The sequence below is a fragment of the Volvox carteri genome (genome assembly GCF_000143455.1).
Source record: "Volvox carteri f. nagariensis unplaced genomic scaffold VOLCAscaffold_38, whole genome shotgun sequence".
Lineage (NCBI taxonomy): Eukaryota > Viridiplantae > Chlorophyta > Chlorophyceae > Chlamydomonadales > Volvocaceae > Volvox > Volvox carteri.
The window spans coordinates 986,544-995,377 of NW_003307581.1; the positions used below are offsets into that span (position 1 = coordinate 986,544).

The following is an 8,834-nucleotide window of genomic DNA, read 5'->3' on the forward strand; positions in this document are numbered from 1 at the left end:
TTGGGGTGCTTTCCTTACGACTTGACGTGCGCACTTGTTTTTGTTGTTGCTTGTTCCACTCAACCCCTACCTAGCTTCACTTAATATGTTCACTTTTGGTCCTATTACGCTGTGGAAATATGTACGTCGGCGGCTGAAAAAGATGAGTGGAGAGAAGAGAAATATGACGATTCATGATTGCGGCCGACGCCGCGGTGTGTTGGCCATTCAACTTCTTAAATTGTGTTCCTTACTGCAGCTGTGCAAATGCGGGGTTATGAGCACGCGCTGTGGCTGTGCGGCCTGCCGATTTCATGGTTGCGTGGGGGCCCCCGGGTAGGCACGCAGACAGGTCGAGGAATTTACGTTTTCCCGGAACTGCGGCAGCTGGTTACCTTCCTCCTGGTGACGAACTATCTTGAGCACTTAAGCGTTGTCAATGATAGAGCATAGAAATCATCGGCAAGATACGATTTATGTATCACTTATGTTTTCCAGTCGGGAGTAGTGTTCGGTCGGTGCGTATGGCAATCCGCTCACACACGTGCGTTCGTACATATGTATGCATGTATGTGCGTACGTACGTACGCACGCATAGGCGTATCCTGCCATGGTGGAGCTACGGAAGGAGGTCCGTTTAGATTGGTTGGACTTCATATGAAGTTATCCTCTATTGAGAGCTCTCGCGCTGTATCAATTGGAGCCGTCTTAATCGACTGTCAAGTGCTCACTCTGTCAATGGTAATGGCAAACCTGGCATTCAAAGCCACCCGCTTCATGCAAACACTGTTGTTATGCGTCTACCTTGGGGGACGCGTAACATAACATGACGCAAAAGAAATTATTACTGTTAAAGCTTTTTGGAGTTTACTTTGACCTTTTATCACAGGATGATGTTTCCAACGCTGTGTTACTATCTTCCTTTGTCTATGGCTAAGTAAGGAATTTTACTGAGTGATGAATGCTGCTGCTGCCGAGTGCTGCTGTTTTCGGCAAGGCATATATTAAGTATAGTGCCGCTGTGTTAAGCGAGGTATAAGTTAAGCACGGCGGAAGCGCCAGATGGGCGAGATGGACTGGTGGCAAGCTGCGTGGCTTTGTTGGTGGCGCCACACACAAGCACGCGTCACGGCGCTTTAGTGTGCAAATTAGGAGTCACGGACACTGGCACGGCAGGCCAGGTACCAGGCCGGGCCAGGTGCCTCTCAGTTACCAAGCTCCTTCGCACACGTGTACTGCCGTATACATTTCCAGGTGCACGTGCTTAAGTCACCAACCTTTTTGCACGCAGATCCTCCAGGACACCGCCAATAGGGGGTCAATCTGAAGATGCCGAAGACTGCATACTTGCATCCATCTCCATCGCATCATGGTTAATATAGTGTTGTTTTTGTTGGCACATTATCTGTTGTGCAATGACGGCCTGTGAGGGAAGGAGTGTATCTAAGCGCGGCTGTTGCGCGTTTTGTTGCTGTAGCCTCCTCAGCCTGACGCAGGAGCGACGATGAAGGCAGCAGCAGGCTACATGGGAAGTAATTTGTAACATGGGTTTTGATCTTCAAAACAGGGAATGTCATAGTGATTCCCTCCAACGGTCCCTGATGGGCGATGGAAAGGCGAGGGCGTAGCGATCTACAAAATTTCGGTGTGTCAGTAGTTTTACACCCCTGATATCTTTATCTGATATCAGCAAAGGTCAGGCGGCTGCATCAACGAAGGGAGTGTAGCTAGTTAGGAGTCCTTGCCAAAGGCAGCGATACCTTATGGCTCGTCCTAAGATGCATCTGGGATCGCCATCATCAGTGAGCCTTGCCCTACCGTGCCCTACACATCGAATGCTGGGAAAGTTTTCCCAGAACTGAATAGGCATGAACAATAGATCACGGAGCGGTTAAGCTGCAAAAATATTCCATTAAGGTTTCATGGAAGAACACTAGCGCTGAGGAGTGGCTCAGTAGCTCCACTCTCAGGTTCAGCTTGCATTTCCTTAGTAAGCCAGCAATTGTACTGGAAAGAAACGGCGAGATTGCATTCTCTAGCTCTTGCACGAATCCTTCACAGTGCACGCTTTTGATAGCTGTATTTTTGAAGAAGCTTCCCCTTGTGTAACGCATTGCAACAGTCCTTCCTAACTCTATTAAAACATACCGCTAGCCATACAGTCAGCCGTTAAGCATTATGAATTAATAGGTGAACAAAGTATTCCCTGGTTAAAATGTCAGGACGGCCTGTGCCTTGGGCAAGCTGGGACGAGTGGCAGGCTTTGAAGGATGACCTATGGAGTAACGATCCACGACGCCAGGAAGCAGGACTGCAGCAGGTAATCCTGTCCTGAATGTGACGATGCGTTATCACGCCGGTCCGAGAGCCGGCGGCGGCTTGCGTAAACCTTTTCACGGAAAGCTGTGATGCACATGGAGCAGAGCACAAATGGTTCCTTTTCAGTGTATGAATTTTATTCATATATTCGTTGACAAGCTGAGATGTAGGATTCCCGAAACTTGAAGAGGGCCTATCCCGCAGCGACGCAGTCAACTACGCAACCTCATTTCCTCGCACATTATCAAGCCATCGAAACGCCTTGTAACCCACGTGTAACTTACAGCAGTGTGCTTGACGGCCATTACGTCGGGGTTCGAAATCATGACAGGTCTGCGCATGGCGCCTTCGGGGCAAACTACCGCTGGGCATAGACGCAACAGCGCACCTCATGGACGTGCGGCGTGCGGACGCGGAGTGGCAGCGATCGGTGGTGTGTGCAGCAAACGCTACCCTGTCATCACAGCTTCAGGGCGGCCCTGGGGCGGACGCGGCTGCAGCAGCGGGGGAGCTTCCTTTGCGGCTGCGCTACAGCCTGCCCCTAATCCGGCTGGTCAACGGCATCAGTGATAGTCAACAGCGCGGCAGAGTGGCTTCAAGTGTGGCGGTACTATCGGACGCTGCTGGTGGGTACGGTACAATGAGCATAACGGCTGGATGGATGCTGGTGGTGGGTGCTGAACCTGAGCGATCCACTGGGATCACTAGGGTGACTGGATGAGGGTGCCCCGAAACACCGGGGAAGGCAGGGTTTCGCAGGGTAGCTGCTACGGGTGAAGACATGCCCCCCTGTTCCACACATCACACACATCATACACCCATGTCCTTGGACTCCCAAATCCGCCACTTCTCAGGCCTCCCTCGCGCACTTGTGGATGTACGCCACGAAGCGACCCACAACGAGCTGCCGTCTCTTCCTCTGCTACGCGCCGCAGCGGACAGCGCGTTGTCCTGGCTCTGGGACAACTACTGGTGGGCGAGAGAGCTACTTTATTATTGGGCGGTTGCCAGGCATATCCTTCTCACTTACTAATGTGCGAGGGAAATTGATTGAACTTGTTGTTGCGCTGTTCAAGTGAAGAAGGGTTGCTTTGGCCAATTCGGCTCATGGACGGGACGCAATGAAAGGTTTGCCCACGCCACCACAATTCGCCTGTTTGTCTGTCTGGACGGTTCTTGCAGGGACGGCCAGAGCAGGGCATTGGCGGCGGCCGCAGAGCGCATCGGCTCCCTGCTCACTGGCCTGGCCAACAGCTGGCGTGCTGCCACTGCGGCGGGCCTTACAGTCGGTGCCGGTGCGCTAGCCACGGCGGATGAGGACGAGGATGAGGCGGTGGACATGGATGGCGAAGCAGCAGGTAACTCGTCGGGCGGTTCTGTTACGCTGTTGCTGTCACCGCCAGCCCCAGTGGCTATCCCCTGGACTTAAGCTGTTGCGATGAAGGCCCAAGCCGGATAGTTAAAAGGACTTGCCCTGGATTTGTGGCACAATGTAGTTCCTGCCCTCAAGTCGTGCATCTGCTCGTGTGACGCGGCGCACCTTAATCTTTTGCACCTGCTGCTGGGGCTTGTCATGTGGTCATATGTTGTACGGCACCGTACCACCAAGCTGGACCTGGTCCTGCTGCGGAAGTGCTGACTGCATTACTGTTGCCGGGCATTTAGGATATTGCACAACATGCCGCATTCCGCGCTGTAGGCGGTTACAGTGGCTCGGAGGGGCAGCTGTTCCGCCGCCAAGCCATGTCGGAGCTGCGTTCGCTCGTCCCGCCCGCGTTCACGCACATGCTGCTACAGCCCATCCTGGATTGCCCTGTGCTACTGCCGCCGGACTTCGCTGCTGGTCCGCAACAGCAGCAACCGCATCAACAGCAGGAGTTGGTGGACATCAGGGCATGGCGCTCCAGTGAGTGATGGGTGTTGGTGAAACTTGCCGTCATTGAGGGGCTAGCGGACTGTTGTGAGGTCGCGTGTTGTTGTGGGCCAGCGGAATGCGGTGTGGTGGGGGAACCTCCTGGCTGCCGCGTGCACGATCGGCGATAGTCTTCACGTGTCGAGTGACAAACCCTGCCGTACCGGTCCACTGAGGTACTCGTCCCTCGGGCAGCGTAAGGGGACTTTTTTCCACGTTACTCATCCATTCGATTCGGTGCGCGGTATTCGGCAGACGCGGTCGTCTGCATGCTCACGTCACCGCTATGTCGTCTCCAACTCGGCACACTGGACAGTGTCTGTAGCTGCACACAGCGGAGCGCGACGATGCGCTTCCCCTTGATTCCCGACGTGTACCGCGTTCCCATTTCCTTGCTCCGACGCGCAGCCATGAAGCACCTGCTCAAGTGGTACCCTCGCCTGAGGCAGCTTCTCCTGAAGGTGGGTCTGGAAGGAGCCTTTTGGCGCTTGGATGTGCACGCAGATGGCCCTTTGCAATGCCTTAGGGTAGACGCCGAAATGTCACACTTCGTGCCATACACGGTTGCGAGCACCGACAGGGTCCGTAAACCGTTCACCCAGTACGCCGCGTTCGGACCCGCTCTGTTCACACTGTTTACCAAGCCTGGCCAGAGAATTCCATTCGCGCATTGTGGTGCATTTGTGTAGAAAAAGATACCCTGGGTCAAATCCTGACCATCATCACAGGCAGCGCTTCAGCGTTTAGTTGCTGAGACGAGGCCGTCGCCTGCACTTTCATCTGCTGCTTCGCTTCCTATTGGTGCGGCTGGTTCCTCGGAAAGCGGCGAGGTTTCAGATGCCGATAGGCGGGCGCGTGCTTACGTGCGCTGGCTGCTCCGACTGCTACCCGCTGGGGCCGTAGCGGCATCGCACGCATCTGCATCTGGTCAGGTGGGATACATTCCGCCGCACCGGGATTGTTTAGGGCCAACTTGTTTAGGGCCAACTGCCTGGTTTTTCCTTAAGTGCTCGAAACGTAGGAGTCTTCGCGAATGTGGTTATCCCGATACGAGGTTCATAGGGGCATAACTCCCTGGCGAGGTCTGATGAAGCAAGGGCACATGGACGCGGGAGAGAGAAATGCGGCTGGCGTGACGGCTGGCCAGTAGCGGTGTCTTTTCGCGGTGCATCTGGCCGGGGCGTTGTTGCCTTGGTGCTGCCGAATACATAATTGTAGCTTGCGCGGTGGTGATGTTATGGCGTGCATGCTGCACGTGGTTTGAACCATGCCAATAATTGAATCCCCACGTCCCCACAGAGTGGAAAGTTTGGAAGCCCCACCCGTAAGCAAGGGCGCGCCTCTCGCGGAGGTGCAGGCAGTGCCAGCACAGCAAGCAAAGCATCAAAGAAAGCGGCATCAGCAGCCGCGGCGACAATCGCCCCGAACCGCACCTTGTCCATGGTTGGTGAAGATGGTGGCGGCAACAGCAACAGCGATGCGTTGCTGAACGGTCCATTACCCCCCCAGCAGCTTCAAGTGCTGCTATCGATTGCAAAGGCTTCTACGGCGGCGTCCGGTGCCACCGTAGAGCAGCCGGACTCGGCCTCAACTCGGCAAGACGGTGCTGCCGTACAGTCGCGAATTGTGCAGAATGTCGTTGCGGTCATTCAGCGTGCCAGCGCGCAAGCGGAAGCATCCAGAAACAGCGGCGCAAAGCGGCAGAGATCTTCAGCGCCAGCCAAGGGGGAGCTCCCGAGCGGGGCCGACGCGGACACCACCGGCAGCGGGGGCGGCGTCCCTTCGGATGACGGACGAAAATGTCCGCGACAGGAATCTCGGCACACGCCGCGGCAGATGCAGCCGGAGAAGCCGCTGCTGGAGGAGCCCGGGCAGAAAACCGAGTTACAGCAGGAGCAGCCTCGGGCCCGGCGTTGGCAACGTTGCTCGGAATGGTCCAAATGCGCCATTGGTTGCTTGCCTTGCCCGCTGAACCCCAATGGCAGGCTGCCACCGCTTATCGGCCTGTTGGTCACCGCAAAACACGTACCGTCGCAGCCGCAGCCGCAGCCGCAGCTAGCCCTTGAGCCGAATGCAGCCACAACAGCAGATCCAGCTGGAGTGGAGGCAACCGCTGGGACCGTTAATGCGGTGGGTGCGACCCCGGGGAATCCCGACGCTCGCGCTGCCACAACCAGCGCCGCGGCGGACGGCAATGATGAGCTGGAGTACTACATGGAGGCGCAGGAGCCGGATGGTTCGCCGCGACCGCCACAAGCTGTTACGGACTTGTTTGGTGACCGCGGCCTTGGGGGCAACGGAACCCCAGGGGATGTTCGGGAGGAGGAGGAGGACCTCGAGGAAGATGTGGAGGACGATTCTGCGGGCAGGCACGTAGCGTCCTCGTTATTCGGAGCACTTCTACGGCAAGGCGCATCGGAGGGGACAGGAACGGCTGCTGTGGGTTTCCTGCTGTAATGTTGTGCGCGCTCATGTGCCCGACGAGGTTACGGTGCTGCAGCAGTGTTGTCTCCTTTGCTGTTGCAGCAGCAGCTGCTGTTGCAGCAGCTGGCTATTGTGCTTGGCCGGTGCGTGGGTGTGGGTTGGTGGAGGAGGACGTATGCCGGGAGCTTCAGGGAGGTTCCTCTAGCCGTGCGTACTGCTGCCCCGCGTCATATGTAGGTGGTGATGAATACTCAGAAATTCCAGGCGTTCTACAAATTTAAACAGGTTTTGTGGGTTTAGGGACCGGCCCACCTGGGTGGCGACCTCAAGTATGTTTTATTGAAGCAACCAGGCGTCAACCAGGCATACGTACGGCATTATATTCGCTATTGCCCAGTAGCCCAGGTAGAACCAGCGCTTGACGATTCCTGTTTTTTTTCCGGAATGTTCAAGTGCGGGTTCGTCAGGACTTCCTGATGGCTCCACAGCCCTGACCCCCAGAGCAATTGGAGACATGGGAGTGCATTTGGGATGGTGGTGCAGCAAAGCGTGCTTACAAAACATGAGGTAATGACACATATTAGTTGTCGATTGGTCCGACCCAATTATCTGTAGCGTTGCCCGCACCCAAGCGCTGTTTACGCTAGGAAACGGCCGAAGATGTACCGCCTACTACGGCCCGGAAACAGCCCCTTGAGTCGCTTCCCCGCCCAGCCATTCTGAGGGGAGAGCGGGAGACCTTAGGCACAGCCTGCAACTTCGCTCGCCTTTTGCTGCCACTCGCAGCTGGGGCATTCATGAGAGCCATCATTTCGTTCCCCTCGCGAGGGTATAGCTAAATTCGCGGATTGAATGGTGACAGGGGATTAACCTTCCGCGCTGCATCCAGCCACGTGTCAGGAATGTCCTCGCCGCAGCAGCTCATCCCGCGACCCTTGCAGCTCAATACTCTCAATCCTTCCAACCCAACACACAAGGGCGAGGCAGTCAGGACAAGTGAGTCCAGAATTATCACTCCGACACGAACACTCCGGCTTATCCCGTAAGACTCGGCGGATATCGGCCGCTTAGTAACCGAACGTCCGCTACCGGTTCTCCCCGGACGTCCTCTTCCTGAGGCAGGAATGCCACCTAACCCATCCCCGCCCTGACCATGTCGCCTGCAGATCTACAATCCCGGGTGTCGATGCTCTATAGTCCCAAGCGCCTATATGTAGCGGCCATACCCTGGGGCGCCAGGGGTTTCTCCATAGGTGTGTGTTTCAGCACCACAGGCCCAAGCATCTTTGGACAGGCGTGGGAGGGCTGACCGCTGGGCGATTGCGATTTTCATGGTTGGGTTGGTAGTCGATTGGTTATCAGGTTGCCAGAGCCAGCCACGGTAAAGCTGCCAGTGTCACAGGGACAATCAGTCAAGCATTGCTTTCTTATGTTCTGCAAGTGCTTCGCCCAGACAGTCGAGAAGCAGCTGGGACATGAGGAACACAACGTATGATAATGGCCCTTGGGTCACCATGTATGAAAATTGCTCACAATGCCGTTTCATTCCCAATAGTGTTTAATGTTACCACAATGCAGGTAAATTCATGGCCGCATCATGTCTGGACTGCATCGTCCTGTAGAGATGACGATGGTTGGCCAGAAGTCATTTTAACACAATGCTTTCACCACAGTCGATGATACACTAGGGGTTTCAGATAGTGATCAGATTGACATTAATAACTATCTTCAGAGACCATTCTTGGTCCACATGGTCTAGGCAGTTTAGGTGTTCGGACTTCCCCATCCATACAGGTACTGGAATACAGAAGAATAACGGGCTTGTTTGACTTCACACAAAGGCGCTCGCGGCGAGAGCCGCTGAGCGGTACCTTTACAAAGCAAAGTGTGGATATGAAGTCTACAGTTTGTCGCCCTTTTTGCGAGCCTTTTCAATCAAATATGAAGACCCAGGGTCTCCGAGGCTCAAAATGCGTGGCATCGGCATCATGGAGTACGCGGGGCGTCGGTCGACGACCAACGGCGCTGCTTGCAACGACATTGCGAGAGCGCCAGTCGGCTTACCATGTGCCTCAGGCTGTTCCCAGCGGTCTTGCTTCAAAACCTCGCCTAAGCTACGTTGGACAAGCAGTTGCAGGTGGGTATGAACGAAGAACGGTTCCTCCTAACCACCATCAGCACAACACTTCTGTATGTGCCC

General features: G+C 55.3%; 1 protein-coding gene across 1 annotated transcript in view; it reads left to right on the plus strand.

Moving 5' to 3' along the window:
* Window positions 1-1,569, plus strand: part of VOLCADRAFT_106127 (uncharacterized protein) — a gene marked incomplete at its 5' end in the record, with an annotated part of 31,640 nt that extends 30,071 nt beyond the window's left edge. The window contains 2 exons of the mRNA XM_002953744.1: window positions 578-610; window positions 1,271-1,569. Of these exons, the coding sequence (XP_002953790.1) occupies window positions 578-610; window positions 1,271-1,306 (69 nt within the window). The 3' untranslated portion in view covers window positions 1,307-1,569. The remainder of the gene's footprint in view (window positions 1-577; window positions 611-1,270) is intronic.
* Window positions 1,570-8,834: the final 7,265 nt, after the last annotated feature.